This window comes from Epinephelus fuscoguttatus, linkage group LG13 (assembly GCF_011397635.1).
Source record: "Epinephelus fuscoguttatus linkage group LG13, E.fuscoguttatus.final_Chr_v1".
Lineage (NCBI taxonomy): Eukaryota > Metazoa > Chordata > Actinopteri > Perciformes > Serranidae > Epinephelus > Epinephelus fuscoguttatus.
The window spans coordinates 27,131,669-27,155,797 of record NC_064764.1 but is presented as its reverse complement, the minus strand read 5'-3'; the positions used below and the strand labels follow the sequence as shown (position 1 = coordinate 27,155,797).

The following is a 24,129-nucleotide window of genomic DNA, read 5'->3' as shown; positions in this document are numbered from 1 at the left end:
AGCTTTCATCAAAGGTGCTCTGCTCTTGGCTATTTGTGCAAAGAGTCAATTATGAACTATTAAATAAACACATGAGAAAATGTTTTCCAAAAGCATAAAAACCTTTGTGTTTCTGGTGTCGCAGCTTTCAGTATCCCAACAGCAGTGGGTCATTTAGCTGTTTATAGTAAAAACTAAGGGACAGTAAACTCATTAAGAAAGAAGCACTTTCCATTGCATGGTATGCACATATGCAAAAGAGGGAAATCAATATTCTACATGTTCAACATGTGACTGTCACTCAGCACCTATGTAAAAATGTGTTATTTAAAATGCATTTTAAATCTAAAAGCATTACAATCATTTAACACATGGATGCACAAAGAGAAGAGAGTAGGAGGATTGAAAAGGGGACAGAGAAAGAGAAGATAAAGAGAATGAAACAGAAGATATAATGTCAGTAAATTTCTTTTTTTAAAACCTAAACCTATGTTTAAGTTCATTCCAGATTGAAAGTCCACCTGCAGTCTTTTCTGGTTGTTTCCTGTGTTAACCGATAAAAGTTTAGAGTCTCAAACTGATTTAACTCTGCGATCAGAAAGTTCAGAAGAGACTTGTGTCTGTCCTGAGCATTTGAGTCCTCGTGCAGCACAAGTCTGTGCTCTGTGTGGTTGATATATCTTCAAAGGTGTTTCAGCGGCTCTACGATAAGCAGCAGGTTGATGACTTTGGCTGCTCTAGTATGGACTCCCTGCGGAGGTCGTTTGGGATGCTGCCCTCAGGTCCCCAAACGTTGAGTTCTCCATAAATGCCCATTTCGATCATCTCCTCTTGCCAGGGGATGGGGATGTTGCCCGAGGAAAACTCATCGAAAAAGGTCTTGTCTGGATCTTCCAAGGTCACTCCCTTCACTGAGGAGAAAGCCCCAACGTCGTCTAGACTTTTAGCGTACACCACTTTAGGGTCGGGGACAAAAGGAGGAGGCAGAATACCTGAAGAGGAGAGAAATGGAAATTAAGAATTAAAGCCATTTTCAGAGTCTAAAGCTCTGCTTCTCAAACCACAGTTAATGCACCACCAGTGGTACCCAATCTCCCTCTAGTGGTACACGGAGGAAAATCTGAAATATTTTTGAAAATTTAATTAATTAATTTAAAAACATAATACCATAGAAATACTCCCCGATTTCAAATTAAAATACTAAAAAATCCCTCAAATGTAATTTAAAATAAAAGCTGCAAGCAGTAATACCCTCACACTCTTGTGTACATCGGGGGTACTGGCGGGACGCCGGTTGACAAGGCTGTGCACGCAGGAGTGAGATGGTTTGTCCCACTGGAAATGAACTATTACAAATTTTGTAATATAAGTAAGATAAGACTTGTGTTATCTCAAAATTGGATTCAGTTGGAGCAGCAGTGGTACGCGGTGTAAAACATTTGGGAACCACTGGTCTGAAGGAAATAAGAAATAAAATGCCAATGTTTATTTCCAGGTGTAGAAGTTATACTTAACCCTGAACATTTACAGAAAAATAGACGGTACCTGCATTCAGTTTCCTCCAGTTGATGTCATTGAAAAATGGGTGCGCTCTGATCTCATCACAGCAGTTGTTCTTAAAACCCATCCTCTGAGAAACCTCTTTGGCCAGCAGCCCCGCACAGAGCGACTTTGCGTGCTCACTGAACAACTCTGAATATTCCACCTCCCGTGTCAGCATGCGCTCTTTCATCTCCTCGCGATCGACCTAAACACAAGGCAGGTATCCTTCATTTTTGAATATAAAGTTTAGCATAAAGCTGAAAGTTTAATTAAAAACAAAGTGACTGACTTTTTCCCCTCTATTTCTGAATGGATTCTTGGCAGCAATAAACTCAAACAGTGTCACTCCCAGAGTGAAGTAGTCAACCGATGTGTCATACTTCTCTCCTTTCAGCATCTCTGGAGCCATGTATCCTGCAAGACCCAAAGTCAAATGTTTGGATGTACATATCTAAACATGAATATTACACCTCTACATATGAAATCAATTGCATAGTATCAACTTTGTAGATACAGATGAGACTCACCTGGGGTCCCAGCATATCCTTTGGTCAGTGTTTTGCCTTCTTTGAGCTCCACAGCGAGACCAAGGTCAGATATACGCACGTTTCCTGGTTGACAACATATCTTAATTAGTGATTAATTTAGCACAAATATTGGTCGTTTTTTTCTTGTGTTCAGTTAACGATGTATTACCATCATTGTCTAGCAGTACGTTCTCTGGTTTAAGATCTCTGTAGATGATTCTTTTCTGGTGGAGGTGCTCCATGCCCTGGATGATCTGAGCGATGTAGAAACAGGCTCTGGGCTCATCAAACCCCGGTTTGTTCTCATCCACCAGGTAGATGTGGTACCTTTAGGGAACAGAGGACAGGTGAGCGACCTGCATACATGTGCAGTATTGTATATATGCAACTTATAGAAGTTGTTGTTACATGGGTTTTACATGTTAATTTTCCTGCTTTTCTGATTGAACTCTCTTTTTGCAGACATTTAAAACTGATTTTGAAGAAATAAATGGATTTTTAAAATGATAAACCTCTCCTACAGTGATTAATTGTTTTCTGACAGTGTGACTTCAAGTGTCTGGTGCAGTTTGAGGGTTGTTTTTGTGAATTCTGCCTCATGTCTCGGGGGAACAACAGCTCAAATTTGCATAAAACCTGCAGTCCAGCGTGTTTTCAACAGCTGGTTCTGAGCAGCTCATGAATATTACTGAGATTCTGTAACTGACAAACATGCAGCTGCAGCCATGTGCCTGTTTACAGACACAGAACCGTTCAGCTGTTAAAGCAACCAGATGTGTATATTATTAGGTAAATGTGTCCTGCTGTAAAGACAATGTAGTTTGGGGGAACCACTGGGGATGAATTGTGGATTGTTAAATGTGGTCAAGGGTGTAGGTTTAGTGTCAAAATTTTGGGGGGACACATGAAAAGGGAGGTTGGGGATCCTCCACCAGAACATTTTGAGCGTCAAACACTTAATTCTTTTGTGTTTTGGTGAATTTTACGCACCACTTTGTGCCTTTTCTGCAACACTTTATGTCTTTAATTTGCTCAAAGTTAAGGTCCTCTGCTACTTTCATGCACATGTTCTAAATTTTGAGGTGTCCCCTGTGTCCCCCGTCAAAATCTACGACTGCAAATGTGTTCCTATCTGGTGACTTATATCACAGCATCTGTCACATCAGTCTTTTGGTCGACTGCACACCTGCTGTTGGCAGCAGAGATGCTGAGAAGTGCTGCTGTCTGTCAAATTAAAAAGGCTCTAAATAACACCGCATCACAGCGGGGATAAAGAACATGAGTGAGCCTGTGTGACATCTGTTCATGTTTGCACTCTAAGAATGTGACGTTACTTGAGGTCTCCTCCGTTCATGATGGTCATGACCAGGCAAAGTTCCTCCTTTGTCTGGAAGGCGTACGCTAATGACACAATGAAGCGACTGTGAACCTTCTCGAGAATCCTCTTCTCCACCATCGCCCCCTACAGGAAGAAATTAGGAAAGACTGCTTTTGAAAAACAATGGCACACAGACATTTTTTTTCAACAGAGAAACTTAGAACTACAGACCTCTCCTCTACTGGGTTGAAGACGAATATTCTGATATACATGCCATTTGAAAGAGATATGAAAATGACCTCAAACAAGTCAAGGGCAAGATGTAAGTGTGCCAAGAAGTTCCATTCAGAAGAGCTTTCCAGTAAAGCTCCCAGTAATCACTCTATCCCTGTCTCAGTGTTTAAAACTGCAGGCTCAAGCCAAACGAGACAGTGGCAGAGACAAAGATGATTAGCACCATCGCAGTCTGCTCAGCGCGGGGCACTTTCTCTGGAACGTGAAGCTGGCAAAATGCCTTCATTAATCAAATCACTGCATGCATCGCAATTAAAAGAGCTCTGTGTTTCCCTGAAATGTCATGCGAGGAAATGCGGCAGTACTGTACTCATGCTGCGGCACATTCTGTAAACTGGGGCTGGGTTTATGACTGACCTTTAGATAATAAAAGTAAAGGCATCAAGGTGTCAGACACTGAAAAATATTGCATTTCAAACAATAAAGTGCCCAAAACTCTTTTACTGCTCCAACATGTTTGGGTACAGTGTAAATGCAGCCCTCGTTTTAAAGCTATGCCCATTAAAATTAAGCAAACCGCACGGTGAGCAAAGGAGCTCATTATCAAGAGTGGCAGTTGTTCTCTCACCTCATAGCCTTTCCTCTTCTTCAGCCTCTTCTTGTTGAGTTTCTTACAGGCGTACAGTTTTCCCGTTGCTTTCATCTGACAGGCAGACACCTCCCCGAACCCACCTTTCCCCAGCACACGGAAGTCCAGGAACCAGTCTGCGTCCATGGGCTGCATCTCAAGCCACTTCCACTGCAGGTACCTCTTCAGATACAAGCTCTCCAGGAAGAAAGTGTAGGGGGCCTCGCGCAGATAGTCCAATGTCGTGGCCAAGGCTGCGGTGAACAAATCATCGCCTGCAGCCGCCTGGTTCTCCTTCACCTTGGCTATGATGTCCTCAGACAGGAACGGGCAGTAGTGTTTGGCAGAGGGGTCCATGTAACGCTGGACAATCTTGGAGGCCTTCTTCTCCCTGTCAGAATCCTCCGCCAGGTCATACCCCTCGATGTCTTTCCACAAACGGCAAGACCCGTGATAATCTGTGTTTGCATCCAAGAATTCCCTAAAGAGGCGTTTGCCGATAGGTTGTTGCACACAGACAGTGTCAAAGGTCAGATCCAGGGTATCCCTCAGGCCCTCGCACACTGTGATGTGGGGCAGCTTGAGGCGAGAGTGGTACTTCTTGTCCCGAGCTGCAGCCGCATTAGAGCCGTCGATACTTCCACGGGCATTGATGTAAGCGGAGTTCGCTACCACTGTGGTCAGTCCTCCAATATCCATGTTGAGGGCAGGTGACTGTTAGGCAACGCAGAGAGGAGACATTGCAAAGAAAACAAATAGGGTAAACGCTGCTCACTAACGTGCACTGGCGAGGTGGTGAAAGGATGAAGCGAGGGTGAGAAAAGCGGATCCGGATCAGAGAGGAGTGGGAGAGGCAGCATGAGAGAGGGACGGGAACCTGAGACTGGTGTCTCAACTAGATCCCCGCACACTTTGAGCACTGCGTCACACTCATTTACACACGCGCACACAAACACACACACACCTGAGTCAACACCTTTCGGTAATCCATTAACACCCTAATGCCCCAGACAAAGTGTGCGAGCACATGCTGGAACAGAAGAACACAGGCAGCGTATGCAGCTGGAGTTTTCACTACTCAGTCAGCTAGCAAATCACAATTAGCAGCAGGACACTGGTGTAGACTAATCAAATGGTGGCTGCGTGGTAAAAGAGAACCTCGGGTTTGAATAAGCAGTCATGTTTGTGATCAACTCGGACAAAATACATTAGGATATTTTTTTTTCTTCGATACACCAGATAGTGTTTGAATCCATATAATAGATTATATTAAATCCTTATCTAAATAAAACACTCGTAAAGTAGGAAATATTAAAGGATAGGTTCAAAGTTTTTACTTATATCTCAACACAATCCTGATACACTAATACATACAGTGAAAAGATTACTGGTTGCAGGAAACGTTCCTCCTGTCTTTGTCCTCCAAAGTCCTGGCTGTGTGTAAAATTACATTCTCAAGTCTGGTGAAAGACAACATGAGGCTATAGCAGTCTGAGTGTTATTTTGGCCTTTATAACATCAAATGACTTTGTGTCACGGTCCTGCTGCTTAGCAAGGAAGCAGTCTGTGGAAGAACAAAGAGGGAATCTTGCTCTATAGGACAAACTTTAGGAGATAATCCTTCATTTAAAGTGACGGTTCACCCCAGAATCAGAAGTACATATTTGTCCTCTTACCTGTAGTGCTATTTATCAGTCTGGACTGTTTTGGTGTGAGTTGCAGAGTGTTGGAAATGTTGGCCTTCTCTCTAATATAATAGAACTTAAGCCCTGTTCCGCCCTTCATTTTCAGTATGGTACCTTTGGAACCAACAGTAACCCCTCAGACATGGTACCTAGACCCTAGTGTTTCCACTGCAAACAGTACTCTTAAATGTGGGCAGGGTTGTTGTCACTCACTGCTCTGTCCAGCACTCAGTGTTTCCTCCTTCATCAGTCTGCACCTCCTTTATCGTCCACAGAACGAGGCTGCATGCCGACATTTTCAGAACAAAATAAAACAGGCTGCAGTGTGTCTCTCTCTCCATGGGATATTTAAAAATAGCAGGTTTGTGAATTTAGTCCTTCTCAGGCAAGCTCAGGGGTTTAGTGTTGCTGGAGCCCACAGGAACAACGCTCTGTAACAGTTTTTTTTTCTTCTAGTGAGGATTTGAATATATGCAGTTCGCATAACCCGGCCAAAATTGATGTATATAAACACTTGTAGATCCATTCATTACTAAAAGTGTATGTCATATAAAAACTAAAGTAATGGTCAAAGTTGTCACAGTGATATTTAAGGTGTGCTGATGGATTCAAGTTAACGTTCCACCTTAAAAGTTGCCGGCAGTCGGCCCAGTGAAAGTAAATTTTTACTTCAACAACTGCTGCTTCAAGAGGCAGCAAAACATCCTTTCATTTTAGTACCAAGTCTGTGTGCTAGGTACCCCAACAGAGGGGGGACCAAAAATGGGGACGGTACAGAACATCCACAACTTTTCACAGTGGAAACTGAAAAAAAAAAAAAAGTACTGAAATGAACCGTACTGTACTGCTTGGTGGAGAACAAGGCTCAGCTGGCACTCGACTCGTGGTGCTCAAAGTGCCAATAAAATATATTTTAAAACTCCACAGCAATGTCTCTGAAAGAAAGTAGCTCCTACATGAAACCTCTTACAACCAGGTCTGTGGATGATCTCAAGTAACCAGGTCATGATTTCTGAAGAGAGACAGTGCTGCTGAGTTTTTTTAAATGTGGGATTTCTTTGTGGCACTTTGAGCACCACAAGCTGAGTACCATCTAATTCTATTATAGTGGAGAGAAAGCAGACATCTCTATGCCTGATATCACCAACACTCTGCAACTCACACCAAAATTATTTATAAATAGCACTAAAGAGAAAAAATATGTCTTTTTAACTAAATCAGACTGCTGAACCCTCATATAGCTACAGTTGAAGTTAACATTTAATTTTACACAGGACTGAGTGTTTTGTCCCCCATAACTTACACTGACAGAGTTCTAGAAAGGGATTTTATAGCAGCTAGTATAAACAGGAGGAATGATTACAGCCACCTATAATCCTTTCATCGTATGTTTTGATTTTGAGCCTGGGAAAAAATGTGAACTATTCCTTTAAAATGTTCAGATTCTAAGGGACAAAAGGGACCCTAAAAGTTGGGCTCTGATATGTTTCCCTGCCTTTGTCAGACTTATAAAGCAAAGACACTTCATAAATCTTCCAAATTATCCAGTGCCTGTAGCATGTGCTTCATTTTGGCCCTTATCCGTTCTCCATGTCAAAAACATCTGGGCTGCTCAGTCTTTCAAAAAAGGGCCCACTCTTTTAACTCTATCCATACATTTCAATTAAAAGCTGACAGACGTGAAACAATGGTAGAGTAATTTAAGTGGGTAAAGAAGCTAATAATCAGTTGCTCTCACCTCACAGCAATCCTCCTCTAGAGTGTCTAGCATGTTTCCTGTGGCTCTCCTCTGACAAACCTCTTCAGCCCCACCTTCCTCAGCACACTCATGTCAGGGAGAAGTCCCTTCTTAAAAGAACCACGAGACTCAAGTCAGTCGAGGTCTTAAAGGTAAAAAATACTCTTTTACAAGGTCCTTAAGCAGATTAAATGTTTGAGGAGTACACCTACTGTGATGAATAAAACCTTACCTCATCATGCCCTGACAAATAAAAAAAAACGACCTTCTTGTTTCTGCATGAAACCCACATAAATTATAGATACAAAATTATTAAAACAATCTATATTTTAATTTGCAAACTTATATTAGATTACAGAAAAGGTTTTTGGAAGAGTCAGTACATGTGTTGCTAAGTTTTAAAAGGGAGATCTTTGAAGGGAGTACAATAAAGACCTATGCAACCACACATTTTGTTACATCAATAATTTTTGAAGGTCTATCTTACCACTGGCCTCTAAAGGATACTATAAGCTACAATCGTTGTAGGATCCATATACGTAATTCACAAACAAAGCTTATTTACCTATCAGGAGCCTGGGTTATAAAAAAGTCTTTACCTTGCTGGTGCCATTATTTTGTAAACACTACCAAGGCGTCGACAGGGCGGTGACGGAGAATTCTTCAACTCCAGAATACAAAAAAACAAAACAAATAACTAGCAAACAAGATCAGGAAAGCAGCTGCCTACAGAACAGAAGGAAGCCAGCCCAACACAATGGAGGATAAGAAACTAGTTCAAATTATTGCCCAGAACACAAAACAGAAAGTATCAACACATCTGATGGAGCCCCATCCTCCGATGCCGTTGCAACTGCATTAGGCCATCAGAAACCACGGTGTTGCGCTAACACGGCATGTGAAAGCAGACACTTTGGCCATCTTGGAACATTTTGATCATCATTATCATGTCTGCCATTTGTAATTGCAAAATAATAGGAATAACTATTCAAACAGGTACATTATACATTCTCCAACAGCAGTAGGTTTTACAGAGGTTGTTTTTTTTAGTGGGATGGCTTATTGAGAAGTGGATTAAACATACAAAGACTTCAGCATGGTGGCCGGGCCACAGACTACAGTTCCCTTAGACAACACCTCCCCCAGAGCTGTGGTGCAGGTGCACGTGATTCAGGAGCAGAAAAAAGGTGGGTGCAACATACACCTCTGTTCTTTCAATATTCATCTACACCCCTGAGAAAGCCAGACAGAAATACAGGCATGGGAGACAGGGGAAAAGGTTGAAGAAGCACACACAAAAGGGGACTAAATTCCCACGGTGAAGGTGGTTTGAAGGACTGTGCTTGTTGGAGTGGCGAGGCGCAGACAGGTTAGTCTTCGTCGTCGTTCTCGTCGTACTCGTCCTCGTCGTCGTCGTCTCCCATATAAGACACTGGAGTCTCCACGCGAGACCCGCTGTAGTGAGAGTCATTGGAGCTGGAGGCCATGGTGCCGTCAGTGCAGCCATCACTACAAGGAGAAGAGGAGTGAATTGGATTATTTGTTTTAAAAGGTGACTGAGTGGTAGAACAATTCCTGCTTTCTGTCACAGCATTAGTTTAAACCTCTCACCTGCTTGCAGGGTAACGGGCTCCATTTGCTGAGGACCCTCCAGTGATATAGACGTTACTGATGGGACCCTTAGCCATCTCTGGGGGGAAAAAAAAGAAGCCTCCATCAGCAAAGAAATATGACTTTGATGATTCATGAAGTCAACACTCTCCTCCACAAACACTGTATGAGTCAGCAGGGAGCGATTTTATCCAACAACTTATGTAAGTCTATGTGAAGTTTTAGTTTCTGTCAGGGATGCCAGAAGTTAATCATTAATCAGTTAGCAGAAGAAAGTATTTTTTGATGGGTTATTCATATAATCGTTCTATGGGTCAATTTTGCTACTCTTCAGTTTACTACACTGCACGGCACCTGGGTCTGTTGGGAGCTAGCTGGTGGCACTGCTCAGTCGGCGATTACCACGAATAACGGCACCATGGTGAGTAAATTAAGCTGCTTACTCCCCAGGGCTATCTGGGAAAAGACCGCAGGGTGGCAACCATGTTTCCACAGCGATGCCATCCCGCCCCCAGAGCAACATTACCAGCAGTAATCACAAATAAGTGCTGCCACTAGCTAATCTTATCCAACCTGGGTGGTGCGCAGTGCAGAGCGGCAAAGGCTCAATTTAGCTAACCAATGGAGATTGGAGATTGGGCAGTGGGCCCTTTGTTTCCGCATGTCAACTTGGTGAGCCAGCTGAAAATACAAAAGGCGAGACATTGACAACTAAAACCAATACAAGCCCACCACCTCTAAATGGACAGCGCTTTGAAATGTGGCGCTACAGCTCACTGAGTCACTGAAGTGACCGACTAAAAGCAAATGCCTGTTTTATTTTATGTTGTGTTTTTTTCAACATGGAACATACAAAGAAGGATCCCAGACACTAAAATAGTTATCATCTCCTCCACAGATATTCATCCACTCACACATCTTGCATGAAATCACCTTTTTGCAAATCATTGAAAAGTCAGCGGGACAATTTAATCTGTATTTTCGCAAAAGTTGATATCTTTTAACTTTTGATTTCTTCCCTTTGTTTTTTTAATTTGCGCACAGAAAATGTTAAGGGGAAAACAGATTAAAATCACTATCGGGTCAAAACCACCATCAAAAAAGTTTAAAAGTAGAGCACTTGATTGTGCTGAGCTATCAAGTCAGTCAGACACAGTTTATAAAATCAAAACAGGCTTGCTGGCAAGAAAACAATTACAAACAACTGGTACAAATCTGAGCCTCCAAGTCTTAAACAATGGATGGACATAATCAAGGAGATCTGTATAATGGAAAAGATGACTTCACTGAGGTCTAGAGGAGCAATTTTACCCAGAAAATAGGAGAAATGGGGACAGCTTCACTGTGAATGTAAACTCTATCATTTCAATGTATTTACTCTTCTTATGTCATCTTTCCAGACACCTGCCTTACTGCTCTGCCTACTGGGACATAGGCACGTTGAAAGTGGTCATCCATACAAAAGGAGAGGCACGGCAAAAGCTGTATCATAGCTTGCAGACATACTGAGATGTAGGAAACTAAACTAAAGTAAAGTAAAAGCATTCCACCTGTAGACTGTAATACAACCTGCTGCTTCTTTTACTGTTAAAACTAATCCGCTGAGCAAAAACAGCTCAGCAAAATGTACAAGACCACTTTCAGCAAGCACTGGTGCTGTCTGAGCTGAGCTTCATGTAGTTTCTTTGCAATATAAAACTTTGTATGTTCACCAAGTCAAGTGTTTTTTTTTTTTATAAGAAGCAGAGAAATGTCTGCATGTGGTTGGCATCAACCGAATCTTAACAGCAACTGACAAAAACTTGAAAAACAAATGTGTGGCACTGACCTATAACATAGGGCTCCAGAGCTTTGGGCACCAGGCTACGTGCAACCTTCAGATCCTCTGGAGAACACTTTCCCACCTCCAAACCGCAGGCCATGCCCATACGCTTCAGCACCTCGATGTCATCGTGGATCTCAAACATGCTGTCGAAATTGAACAAATACTCGAACCTGCAGGTGAGAAAGAGGAAGAACGAGACATAAGAAATGGTGAAACATCACTTTTTTTTACCAAACAAAAAATTCCCCATCTATTCTGAATGTGGTTTGAGGTAATTGTGCAATTTAGAAACAGATCCACAGTGTTTTAAGGAGTAGCACAGTGCAGGATGGTGGCAACAATATATATCCTGAAGCATGGATGACGAGAGAAATTAAATACTCCAATGGCTTTCAAGAACTGGCATGTTAAAGCCCAGACACACCAAAAAGACTTGTGGGGACAAAGAACAACTGTTGCATTGCTTCAAGCCACTTGTGTCTCAGCCAAAAAGTTGCTCTGAAAACTGGAGGACCAACAGGACGGATTCAAGGCGCTAGTTAGCCAGTTAGCACATTAACAAGACAACCTGTTGCTGAAAGAACAACAGATATTTACTGTGTGCTTGCAAACAATAACTCAAACCATTACTGCTAAGAAGCTAAATGGCTAATAAACACAGTCTTATCTAATGTGACAGTGTTGTTGGATGTGATCTGTCTTCAGTTGGCTGAGAAAACATTACACACCACATGGTTCTCCAGACTTTGTGGATAAACCTGAAACAATTCAAGGCTATAAAAAGCCTTACAGGTTACAATTTCATCACATTTGGAGAGGAGTGGCACTTTAGATGCATGTGTTTGTTGCAGATTACACAATGACAGTTTAGATATGACCCCATGCTGATGAGACTCATTTAATACATTCTCTTTTTTTTTACCATCAAAGGCACGTAATCATAATAGCCAATGTCATGGTCGCACAGAAGGTTAAGTTCAGACTGCAACATTAAAGCCATGCCCTGCAGTTCCATGGGCAGCATACAGTCCTTATTAATGGTACACACAGAGTTTGGAGGGCCGGTAGCAAGGCAGGACTATTTTCATCCTACATTAGCCTTAATTATTTTAGATGCCACAGGGAAGGTCTCACATTCAAAGTTAGCTGCTGATCAGCTACATACTGAACTGTTGAGTCATCTTCTCAAGAAACTGTCTGTTTATCCTGCTCATCTTGACACCCAACCTTAATAATGTGGCACTCAAGATTTCCAAATAACTTTTGGTTTAGTTGCCAAGGGCTAGAAAACTATTAACCTGCAAATAATACATTTTACAAAACTAAACAGACACTAAATACAACTATGTGACAGCTCCAAGTCAGTCTGTTCAAACCTGACATTCATCTCTGCATACGTCTCAAGTGACCAATTCTGATCAGATCTCACTTCCCCACACCATATGCAAATTAAAATGCACATCATTTCTGTTTGCAAAGACCAAATGTGTTGTTTTTAACCAGTGGGAGGTTCGTCATGCTAGACGCACAGTAGACTACCGCTACAGTGTGTCTGTGTCGGTGACAGTTGGTGGGGTTCCACACGCACAAAAACACAAATGGTGACATGCCTAACTATTAGCATCACATAGCTAACACCACCTTATCACAGACTGTATAAAAAGATGGTCGACATGGCAGCTGCCCAAAAGTGAAGCTTCAATGTCTCAATGGCCCCTTGTTCACTGGCTGCAGTATATAGGTCATAAACCAGCCCCCCTCCATATCAGTGGAGGGGACATGGGCCAGACTGAAAACTCAAAGTACATGTCAAATTAATTTTTCCCCAAAGATGGTTACTTTGCCCTGATGTTTGTTCAAGTTTGGTTTAATAAGTTAGTTGATGCTATAAAAATGGAGTTTGACGGCTTTGTGTGCCAAGCAGTGCACTCGCTTTTAATAACGCTGCTCAAGATTGGCTGGAGCGGTGTATGGGCAGGAACCTGTTAGATCAGAAATCACTACAGCATACACTTTAAATGGCTGGCTCCAAATGCCAGTTCAAGATGGCAGCAGCTGTATCCAGGCTATTCTGGCTTCGTTTTTGTACAGTGGGAGGAAGTGGCGACATGTCGTCCATCTTAATAAACAGTCCACGTACCTAACGCTTATTGGGGGGGTTTAAGGACAGAGTCAAGTTGTTTTGGTGTCGTGTGTTTATTGAGTCCGTTTAACAGCTGATTCTGTGTCAGCTCGTGCTAACTGGGCAGACGCTGACCTGGCCGTTTGTCTGGAGTGTGCAGGCAATCTCAGGTAAGACTCAATGTTGTATATAGCAGCTTTAAATTAAAACCTGGCTCAAGGGGAAATAGTCTAATTCATCCCTGCAATATATACTGTTCTTTTGCAACTGATCAAAAAAAAAAACAAAACAACATGAGCCTTGAAGGTAAACTTTACACATAAAAGTGCTGAAACTGAAGGCTAGCACAACCACATACTTGTCGCTGGAGATGCTGCAATCGATGACAGTTTTCTTGCTGGTGTTGACAATAATGAAGGGGAGGTGGATGATGGAGTTGGGAGGTGGAGGTCTGTTTGCCTGCTGCTCTGTCTGTCTGTTCCGCTGGACCAGGTTCCTAAAAGCTATTTGCTGTAAGACAAGACCAAACAAAGATTGAGACTTTGAGGCAGCTGCAGAGATCTCAGATTAACAGCACATTCAATATTTCAAAAACAAAAAATTTCTGATATTCTTCAGCATGGTTTAGCTGGATTTATAAAACTGTATGAGTAGTCGAGCTAGAAATGTCTCCAGCGAAGCAACTGGTTTGTAGTTCAGAACAGAATTTCTCCCACTGATTAAACCATCACCATCACACTTAGTAGACGTGATGTACATTATCAAGCTGTGTGGTGCATTTATTATGTTTTCGAAGTAATGGAATAGAGACACTGTGATGTAATACAATACAACACCTCAGCAAACACATTTTCAGTGGGTGTTGGTCCCCGCAAGGGTCGTATTGGGAAGAGTGTGTCCGGTTTGTGGACCTCAAAACTGCATTTCCGCTCTTTGCAGATGATGTGGTTCTATTGGTTTCATCACACTGTGACCTACAGTATGCACTGGGGCAGTTTGCAGCAGAGTGTGAGGCAGTTGGGATGGGAGTCAGCACCTGAGAGTCTGAGGACATGGTTCTCTGCCAGAAAACAGTGGATTGCACCCTCTGGGTTGGGAGAGTTGCCGCTCCAGAGATACCAGATACAAGCAGCCTATACTAGTGTCCTCTATATGGTAGAGATAGGGTGAGGAGCTCAGACATCCAGAGGGAACTTGGAGTAGAGCTCCTAAGCATGAAAATGGGCAGGCTGAGGTGGTTCGGGCATCTGATCAGGATGCCTCCTGGGCACTTTTGATAGAGGTTTTCCAGGCACGTCCCACTGGTAGGAGGCCCCAGGGTAAACCCTGAACATGCTGGAGGGATTGCATATCTCATCTGGCCTGGTAACGCCTCAGGATCTTCCAGGAGGAACTGGAAAATGTTGCCGGGAAGAGGGATATTTGGAATACCTTGCTCGGCCTGCTGTCCCCGCAACCAGGCCCCAGATAAGTAGATGTAAATGGATGAATAAATCTCAGCCATTAATTATATCTTTACAAAGATAATAAAGCTCAGTTCTGACTGTCACCGTCAGAGAGGTACTTTGAGTAATACCTCACTTACAGCGTCAATCAAAACTAAACTATTATCTTTATAAAGGCAGATTTTATTGACCTGGCATCCAGACAAATCTGCTCCGTCATGTTTTATTTGCTCTGGCAGATGCATGTGTTCCCCCTCCTGTTGAGACAGATTCCCAGCTGGCCATTCACAGACATTTATCTAATGTGGGGCATGTTTTAAGCGATGACTGACAACTTGTGGAGCCTTCACACTTTATGTAATATATGTGATAACCTTTCTTTTGGCTTGCACATCTTCTACTTGCACCTACATGAATGGTGAGCACAAACCTAGCTTAGTTACGAGGAGCACTGTTGAGGCATTTTGAGGAACTTTCTGCAAAAGCTCCATCTTCAAATTCTGATGGTCAACACGCCAACAAAAAGAAGGGGAAAAAAAAAAACAACACGCCAACACTCATTCACAGACGTGAGCCCCTTCCACACATGCACTGCAAACATAAAATTATCCAGACATTACCTGGAGAAGCTGTGTGAAAGAACGCAAATGCAGGGTTTCCCACACATTGCCTGATTTGTGGCAGCCCACCATGATAATATCATCTGCCACCAAGCAATGATTTTGGACCATTTTTTAGGAGCGCTACTGGTGTGTATATATATGTACTGGTCAGTTATTCATTGCCCCTCGTTCTAGACCAAAGGTAGTACTTCCAGTAGACGAGAATGCTTGTGACACAGACAATGTCCTGTTGTGTGCTACATGCGTGAAAGAGAATCTACAGGCAATGTCCTGGCCTGATTCTCCGACATTGTCTGGAGTTCATATGAGAAAACAGCTATATTGATGCTACATCATCAGAGTTTATCTGTGCGTGCTGTAGTCTGTTTACATTTGTCCGTTACTTAGCACTATATCAAGTTTTGTCATTCTGAATGGTTGTAGGTCTATCCAATTGTGTCCAGAGGCATTTTGGTCTACAGCCACTGATAAGGTCCCTTGAAAACTGAAAATGAACTAAGATGTTCCAGACTAACTCACATTTAGGAATTGGTCTGATGATGCAAAGCTAAGAATTTATGTCAGAGCTGTTGTATTGGGTTGCGGGTGTACATAATTAAATGGCCACTGAATGTATATCCATGCACTCACAAGCTCCATAAGGAAGAGGAATGAATGAACAATCACCTTCAGCAGAACTGACATCACAGCTATGAGGCTATGTGTTTGGACTGCACAGATAAAGACAAGTACAAAGAGTTCATTCCCACCTGCAGTATGAGCTCCTGAAGCTGTGATTGTTTCTGCTTAATCCTCTCCAGCCGCCTTTGTCTCTCCACCTGCAGGTACAATAAAGGAAGAACGATTAACAGGTGAAAAGGCAAGACATTGCCGACCCAGGCTATTCTTCTTTACAGGTTTCTACCTCTAGGTTTTGGCACTCTTGTGCTGAGTTGGTGGGAAGGCCAATCCATTTGATTTCCTTCTTCTCTTTAGAGATAATGTTCATGGCCATGAGCACATTAAGTGCATCGTACACACGCCGCCGAATGTTCTTCTGGTCATAGACATGCTAAAATGGAAAAACAACATTCAAAATATTGACAACAAATTCTAAATTGTTAAAAGATAATCATAAAATCTAGCACTATATTATATGCCCTTTTTAAGATATATATTTCTGCATCATTATGAGAAGATGTCATATAGCTGCGACACTCACTGCGTCATTGGGTGACATGTGGTTGTCCGCAGAGCTGAATTCTGCGACCAGTTCATCTGCCACTTCATTGTAGGTGGTTACTCCTTTCTTCTGCACCTTCTCACACACTTTCATGGAGAAATGCCTCAAGCCCTTCCCATTCTTTTCCCCTTTCTTACCACGTTTTCTACAAACAGAAGAGATCAAGTTACTCAATTTTCACATCAAACACAATAATCAGTATGTCAGACTTACATATTTTATTACCTTTTGTACCGATATTCACAATGATGTTTAAAGCTTAGGAAATTAAGGACCCTTTGACTTACCCTGATGACCACGGAGAGGCGTCCGATGGCTGACTCTGAGTGAGAAACTGGGAACTGGGTGTATGTGGACTGTTAACCAAAATGGTATTGGATACCGTGGGCCTCTGGGGTGTTCCTATCACCTACAAAGGGAAAGAGCAAAAGAAAGGATATAATAATGAAAGCATAGTGGTTACTGACTTGGGGCTCGCTCGTGTTCAGAGACCAGCGGAGTCATTGGTTGATGTGAACACCAAGGAATTTGTCTGATTCTGTACCTCTCAGGAATCACTGGAGTGTAGTTAGATGTGGTCATCCCTTGCCCTCCTGAAGTCCACAATGATTTATTTTCTCTTATCGACATTAAGAGACAAGTGGCTGTCCTTGACGAGTCCACTCACATTGTTCCTTGTAGGCTACAGCCCCTTTTTATCACTCTCAATACAAACTAGAATTAGAGTTTGGTCCTTTTAATTTGTTCAGCCATTTGTTGAAGAATGACAGGCAGAGCAGAAGCAGGAAAGCTGTATTACAATAACTTAATTTAATTTGTGACTCAAGTTCCTTTTAATTCACATTATCTATTTTATACACATTTATTGCTTCACTAAGGTGATATCTAAGCTGATTTCCGTTATGTATACATTCCATGTATATAATGGGATGATGGGTGTAATCCTGCTGACTGTAGAGTTGATAAGCTTAGGATCAACTGCCTCCACCTACCCTCCGCCCGGTCACCTCACAATGATAATGGAGGGGCTTACACAACAGTAAGACACAGCACAGAAACCCAGCGAGCAAATCTACACACAAATACATCTGCTGCTCACTGACAGTTTACACAGCTGAACTTTTTTTTATATCTATTGAGAGATCTTACACTATCATACAAATGTAGGTCATGGCATTATTAGACCATACAGTGTGGTAATTGTGCGGAGAATCACTCACCATGTGTGGCACATGTTGCATGTGTGCAGCAACGTTCACATTGGATGGTCCAAGTGTTTTGGGTAGTAGCTGTTTGGCCACGGGGGCAGCTGTAGGCTGGACAGTAACCAAAGATAGGACACCTAATGGGAGACATGAGAAGACCAGTAATGAGTAGAGCTCTTGACTAATACTCCATTGCCCCCTGTCGTCCAACTACGAGCACATGGGCCTTCATGTGTGAAAAGCAGTGTTTCCTATGTGGAACAGGCAATCACTTAATTCAGACTGTATGTAACGACCACTACTATTGTCAGACAAACCCAATCTGACCAGTGGTAGACTCAGGACTGAATCTTAATTACCAGTGATAGCATCTTTTTGCCCGACTCAGTAAAGACAAAGGCAAGGCAAGGCAAGGCAAGTTTATTTGTATAGCACAATTCAACACAAGGTAATTCAAAGTGCTTTACAGAGACATTAAAAGCAACAAGACACAATTTAAAACAATAAAAACAGTCAATTAAAAAGGGAAATAGAAATTGAGAATGATAGTGATAATAATAAAATACAGTAACATAAAATAAAAACAGGCTCAATACACTGAACGCCTAGGTAAAATAGTACAAATGATATTCAGTTAGAGAGGTAAATTATTAGACTTTACTTTAAAGGCATTAAATTAGATAAAAACATGAAACCATCATATATTTTTGCAGTTAAATGAAATGTAAAATGGCAGAGTAGGGTACAGTGATGCTTATATATGAAAATACTGGGGATGTCCTAATGTGATCTGAAAGATGAGTATCAGGGCCTATCCAGGCATTTTTTTGTTAAGTGATCTGGATGGGGAATACTGAACTGTATAAGCCCGATCCAATCCTGTGTTTTACATCAGCTGTTACACCTGTTTCTAATTGCGAAACTTTTAATGCACAGCAACGCAGAGCATAGCCATCATCAACCCTCCTCTGAGATCCTTGTGTGTGTGAGAACATGGTCTGAGCCCCACCCGCGGGAAAACACCACAGGCTATAAACGATAGCAAAATGCAGTATGATATTATTTCTGTTATTTACCAAATTTAGTGTGACTCAATCAGTGTGAGTCTCTTGATTTTTGCTGTTATCTATGGTGCATGTGTTTTACTACCCTGCTCAGAGGAGAAACGGGACAGTTGCTGAGCTTCCAACAACCAAACTCACCATGCCACTGCAAGTGTAACAAAAGCACCGCAAGCAAAAAGCCAATAAAATTAATTTATTAATGTAGCTTAATCCACAAAAAAAGATGCACAGATGACAAAAATTGAACACAGTTAATTTAGATAACTTTAGCAAAAGATGCACCAATGCTGCAAACACTGGAGAATACTCTCTTAAATGGACAGAGAATTTCCCTCAAGAAAGCGATGAGGCCACAAAGATTTAAGAGGGTATTTATTATTTTATACCTCATCTGTAAAGCATGGGCTATATATCAGTTTGACTTTAATAACTTTAAAGTACTTGAAGAGTGCTCTGTGCAGCGGTATTATCTAGGAAAACAGAGGTGTCAAATCGGGACTCTGTATCAACAGAACTCAATATTAAATGACTCGGATAGAGGTCCTGGCCTCCTGGGCAAAAAAACTTTATCAGGGCATCCCTAGAAAATACTGAGTGTAATTGCTGTATTACTATTATTTACCTTTGCTCGGGCTCAGATTCTGATCGATGAAAACCTTCAGTTCTCCATTTGTTTCTATCAGACCAGCCTGCCAAAGACCAGAAAGACAATATACTTCATTCACTTCAAAAATCACAACATTAAAGATACTACATGAGTCTAGTTAAACAAAAAGAGTAAGGAGGAAGAAATTGAGGTTATGAGCTACGTCTTAAGTTATAGCAACTTGGAGGGGAACACCACCTAAATGAAGAATTCCAATGTTATTTCCATGTCCTAGGAAAGTTCAATATCTGTGAACATGAGCTTCTCTCTTTAGAAACCAAAAACCAGAGAAGACAGTCTCAATCTTCAGAAGTCATGGAGTATAAAGTCTGGAGCTGCTCCATAGACAATGAAGAGGAGACTGATTTTGTGGAACCACAGAAAGTGTATTTTCCTTGATTATATACCCAAAGTAGTTTCATTCTATTGTGGTGTTTTATGTAGTGAAACAGAAAATGTACCCATACACTCAGAACATTCCCCTGGGTGCTCTCAGCGTTTTCTGCAACATCTTTCCCAAATCAGTGTCTATGGAGAAGATCCAGACTTTATACTCTGTGACATCACAGATTTGAGTTTTGGCACTGTAGTTGTCTTATATTTCAGGCATGGCACAGCAAATTTCGTTGTACTCCTTGTGCAATGACAATAAAGTCTATTCTATTCTTTTGGGTTTGGGAGAAAGTTGTTAATTTCTACTTATATTTTCGGATTGTCTAAGACCAGGGGTGTCAAACATAGGGCCCAGGGGACTGAACCAGCCCACCAAAGGGTCCAATCCAGCCCTCTGGCTAACTTTGCACACCTACTATTGATGCACATGTGGAGGCTGAGAGGTTTCAGGAGCAATTAAAACAGCGAGCAGATGCTTCTAGTAAAATACTGCCTCAGAGGTTTTTTCACTCTGACCTGGATACAGCTTTCTGAAATAACAATAAGTAAAACAAGGTATTGAACATTGTGCAAAATATTATCAACCAGTACAAAAGAATCTGTATCGGACTTCTATCATAAAATAATATGGTGGAACCCTGCTGCTGAGGCACTGATAAAACTTGAGATTGTAAGGCAGGGGATGACTTAACCTGCTTCTTTCATAGCTTCCACTTTAGTGGAAAACACACAAAAAAAAAGTCAAATGTAATGAAAGTGAGTGGTAGATTAACTGAAAGTGGAAAAACTAGGGTATACCGTTGAATTTACACATAATTTTTCTTTCTTTTTGGTTTGGTAAATGGATGAATGCTTTTGGAATGAAAGAAAAATTTGAAGGGGTTAATATTTATAGGGTATTATGTAATGGTTTCTGGCTCACTTGAGATCAAATTGGGCTGTATGTGTCCCCTGAACTTTAACTAGTCTGAAACACCTGTCTTAGTCCACAGGAAAAACCTGTATGAATTTGAAGACGGGTGTAGCTCCCCTTTAACACATATACCTCCAGCTAAGGTGCCTACTAAAGTAAACAACCTTATTCCAGTAAAAACCATGTTTACAGTTACTTACATCTTTAGCCATGATCCCAAAGGACCGGGGGAGTTGAGCTTCAGGCTAAAAAGAAAATTTTCTTCTCTTTATCACTTTTCAGACCCCTGAGGACAGAAAGGGGGCAAAATATTAAATGACAAGTTTCTGGGTTAATCCATACATCACATTTTTTGTGTCATATTTCCTGGATTTAAATATATTTTACTCTACTTTGGGTGTGAAATTAAAGTAAACTTATTTGTGAGGCCCATGTGAAGTGCTTGCTGTCAGCACACTGTTCAAAGCTACATCACTAACGTTAGCTTGAGTTGCGGTTGTTCTTCTTATAAGATATAACTGACGGGAAATGTGTATATTTCAGACCAATCTCGCTTGTATGAACCATTGAGGGGTATTTCCGAATGCATGGTTTACACAGAAAGCCACATTAAACCACCCCTTGATCCTCACAACTTTTACTACGCTAAGTGTGCACAAGGCCTACTTCAGGTACCGAGCACGTCCGGAGGAGAAGCATCGTCGAACTTCTGCTAACGTTACAGGTCACGCAAACATGCTAACTTTATCGGACCGGCGCAAAACTATTAATGTGACAAAAGTGATAACATCACACGACCACAGATATCACTCTTGCATGCGGCAGTAACATCATTCATACCACACGACGATAGCAATGAACAACCTTTTGTTGAATGCAGCTAGCTAACTGTTCCTGCTAACAGTTAGCGTTAGATCCAGCTTGCTGGCGTTAGCTAGCTAGTTAGCTTATGCACGTTTTGAAAGGATTCACACAAAATTTTTCGATTATTTGGCTCCGTGCTGCAGATTACAGACAAAGTTAAGCACGGGTTAACATTTAAGAAACGTGTGCGCGTTTCGCACGGTGAAAGAAGTTAATATGGTGATTTTGTGCACTTACGAGTGCACTCTCCTGTTTCTTCGACGGCTGTTGTTGTTGGCATTTGAGAATGGAGGAAGAGGAGGTCTAAATCCCTACCAAACAGGAAACAAACTAAGCAATGTCGAAGTACTTTTAGATAATTCTGCAGTTATTTCCACGGGTAAAATATTTTATTAGTGTCGAGTATTTAACTCCTGAGTTTATTTTTTAGTCAACTTTCTGTGTTTGGCGTTGCAGAGTGAGTAATGCCTGGATTTCCCTGTTAGGTCGAGTGACGTTATTGAAGCTGTATTAAAAAGTGATCGTTTTCATATGGAGAAAGATCATCCACTGAAAAAGTAAACAAATAAAGTTACCAATGACACAAAAGAAATGTGTGTTTTATTCAGACTGCAAACGTTATGAGACATTTCAAACTCACACCCAATATACTTCTGATATAATTGTCACTTTGTGGTGATTATATTATTAATGTTTAAATGTGGTTCACTGACAGAGATGGGTCTCTTACTGTTAGATACATGTCAGCTGCACATTAGTCAACAACAGTGAGCTTACATTCACAAACACTCAGACTACTTTTATTATAAATTTACTAAAACACACCTAACTAGCCTGATTATTTTATTGTGATTAAACATCAACCTAAAGTTACGATGTATAACTTTGGCTTAATTTAACGTTACTGGTGTGATTTGCTCAACCGTTAAACACTTATATATGACGTTACAGGACACCAACGTCCGTTTAAACATTTACAAAAATCAAACCGTTTAATATCAGACGAGTTGAGTATATTAATGTAGCCACTTCAATTATAATAACCGTTAACTGCTGTGTTAAACTGACCAAAGCCCTATTGATGACCCCGTTATCGTTTGCTACACACGGTAAGCTAGCTACTTGTCAATTGATATGTTAAAGTTAACGCACAAAGTACGGCAGCGACTATTATTTTGCTAGTTAGCAATGTCACCGGAGTGTTTTAGCAACGAGCTAACCAGTGATTACGGTTAGAAAGCTAAGACCACCAGTGCTTTGTTAGCCAACTGCCAATACGCTAGCTAGTAGCTAGCGGGCGAGCTAATCCACAGCTGTCATCGACAACACTGCCCGAATTAGCTTCAATTTTACTATGTTAGCTTCGTGTGTGTTGCCAGGGTATTTCAAAGACATTTAAAAACATAATACATGGTAAAATAGATATTTAAGGTCAAGAACTTTCTCATGCGGCGGCTGCATGGCGAGCCACAAGTGTTAAATGCGGCTTACCGGTGCACTTCACAAGTTAGCAAATTGTTTGTTAGCCTTTTCTGTCCACTCTCCGCTAGCCTTGCTACAGCAGCGCGTCTCACAATCTGATCTTGGCGGTGTCTCGCTATGGCGGCGTCTGATTGGACAGCATCGGTGAGACGAAAGCAGAGCAGTCAAAGTAGTTCATGCCCACAACCTGCATCTCCTGGGATTGGTGGAGAGCAGCCAGCCTCAAATACACACACACCGCCATCTGCTGTACAGGAGTGTATCTCACTTGGGCACTACTCATTATCTTTTCTCTAAAGCTGGTACTTTGAAGACAGCTCTGAACACAGGTACGTTTTGCTTGCTCTCACAAATGCACCGAGGACACATTAGATAAATTAGAAAATGGTCAGGGATGATCACACATGGATTAAATAAAAATTGGCTCTCCCCTGCAACAAAGAGCCACCTTGTTAACTTTGTAGTGTGTGAATGGCATGAGAAAACTCCCAAACCTGTGTATGCAGTCAAGGTTAGACCTGTACCTGCATAAAAGCCACTTTATTTGTCTTCTCAAGCCTTAACTTTTATTATGGTGGCCTCCATATTGTGTGTTTCAATCACCCAGGGGGAGTTTACATTCTTTTTATTTCATTTATGTAACAGGAACAGAGCACAATTACTTTGCTGCACATCTGTAGTCCCTGGGCAGGAAACTTATAATAATTTATCTGCTAAAAACACAATTATATATTTTAAAAAAATCACACACACAATTACCAAATAGAACATATTAACGACACAACAGATTCAGCAGTAACAACACAACATCAAGTCATCACAACAACAATACAACTACAACACGAAGACACCACAACAATAGGATATAACAAGATTTCATAATGTTAGATCAAGTGTTTGAGTTCATTATTGTGATGGTTGTAGCCATGATTTCATCTTAACTCTTTAAAACCTGAGCAAATTATTCCTTTAAAGAACACACGACAAAGGCAACGAGCAACTTCACAAGAAAGGATCCAAAAATTAGCAAGAAATTAGCAGAAGTTACAGAAAATTTCCTGAC

At 41.4% G+C, this 24,129-nt stretch overlaps 2 protein-coding genes across 4 annotated transcripts; both read right to left on the bottom strand.

Moving 5' to 3' along the window:
* Positions 1-50: 50 nt before the first annotated feature.
* LOC125899870 (rhodopsin kinase GRK1-like) lies at positions 51-7,840 on the bottom strand. The gene is made up of 8 exons (XM_049594518.1): positions 7,652-7,840; positions 4,229-4,942; positions 3,383-3,510; positions 2,218-2,375; positions 2,049-2,132; positions 1,811-1,935; positions 1,525-1,726; positions 51-971 (listed from the first exon to the last, which is right to left on the bottom strand). The coding sequence occupies exons 1-8, from the start codon at positions 7,682-7,684 to the stop codon at positions 682-684; spliced, it is 1,734 nt and encodes a 577-aa protein (XP_049450475.1). The 5' UTR covers positions 7,685-7,840; the 3' UTR covers positions 51-681.
* Positions 7,841-8,033: 193 nt separating this feature from the next.
* Positions 8,034-23,210, bottom strand: LOC125899883 (transcription factor Dp-1-like). 3 transcript variants are annotated; one of them, XM_049594540.1, is made up of 12 exons: positions 23,076-23,210; positions 20,921-21,006; positions 19,391-19,457; positions 17,720-17,841; positions 16,787-16,908; positions 16,479-16,644; positions 16,182-16,328; positions 16,027-16,095; positions 13,568-13,719; positions 11,091-11,257; positions 9,263-9,341; positions 8,034-9,160 (listed from the first exon to the last, which is right to left on the bottom strand). In XM_049594540.1, exons 2-12 carry the CDS (start codon positions 20,930-20,932, stop codon positions 9,022-9,024), a joined length of 1,242 nt encoding a protein of 413 aa, XP_049450497.1. In that variant the 5' UTR covers positions 20,933-21,006; positions 23,076-23,210; the 3' UTR covers positions 8,034-9,021. The 3 variants fall into 3 exon arrangements, with proteins under 3 accessions (XP_049450497.1, XP_049450499.1, XP_049450496.1); XM_049594542.1 differs by lacking the exon at positions 23,076-23,210 and adding an exon at positions 21,585-21,603; XM_049594539.1 differs by lacking the exon at positions 23,076-23,210 and adding an exon at positions 21,822-21,943 and having other exon boundaries at positions 8,035-9,160.
* Between the last annotated feature and the right edge of the window lie 919 nt (positions 23,211-24,129).

What these genes read in the sequence shown, in the direction of transcription:
- LOC125899883 (XM_049594540.1), bottom strand. An exon ending in GCCTCTCCGTGGTCATCAGG is followed by an intron (nt 16,645 to 16,786) that starts GTAAGTCAAAGG and finishes TTCTGTTTGTAG; the next exon opens with AAAACGTGGTAAGAAAGGGG. An exon ending in ACATGTCACCCAATGACGCA is followed by an intron (nt 16,329 to 16,478) that starts GTGAGTGTCGCA and finishes TTTCCATTTTAG; the next exon opens with CATGTCTATGACCAGAAGAA.
- LOC125899870 (XM_049594518.1), bottom strand. Translation starts at nt 7,684, where the DNA reads ATGCTAGACACTCTAGAGGAGGATTGCTGTGAG. An exon ending in ATGAACGGAGGAGACCTCAA is followed by an intron (nt 2,376 to 3,382) that starts GTAACGTCACAT and finishes TGTTCCCTAAAG; the next exon opens with GTACCACATCTACCTGGTGG. An exon ending in TCAGAAATAGAGGGGAAAAA is followed by an intron (nt 1,727 to 1,810) that starts GTCAGTCACTTT and finishes CCTTGTGTTTAG; the next exon opens with GTCGATCGCGAGGAGATGAA.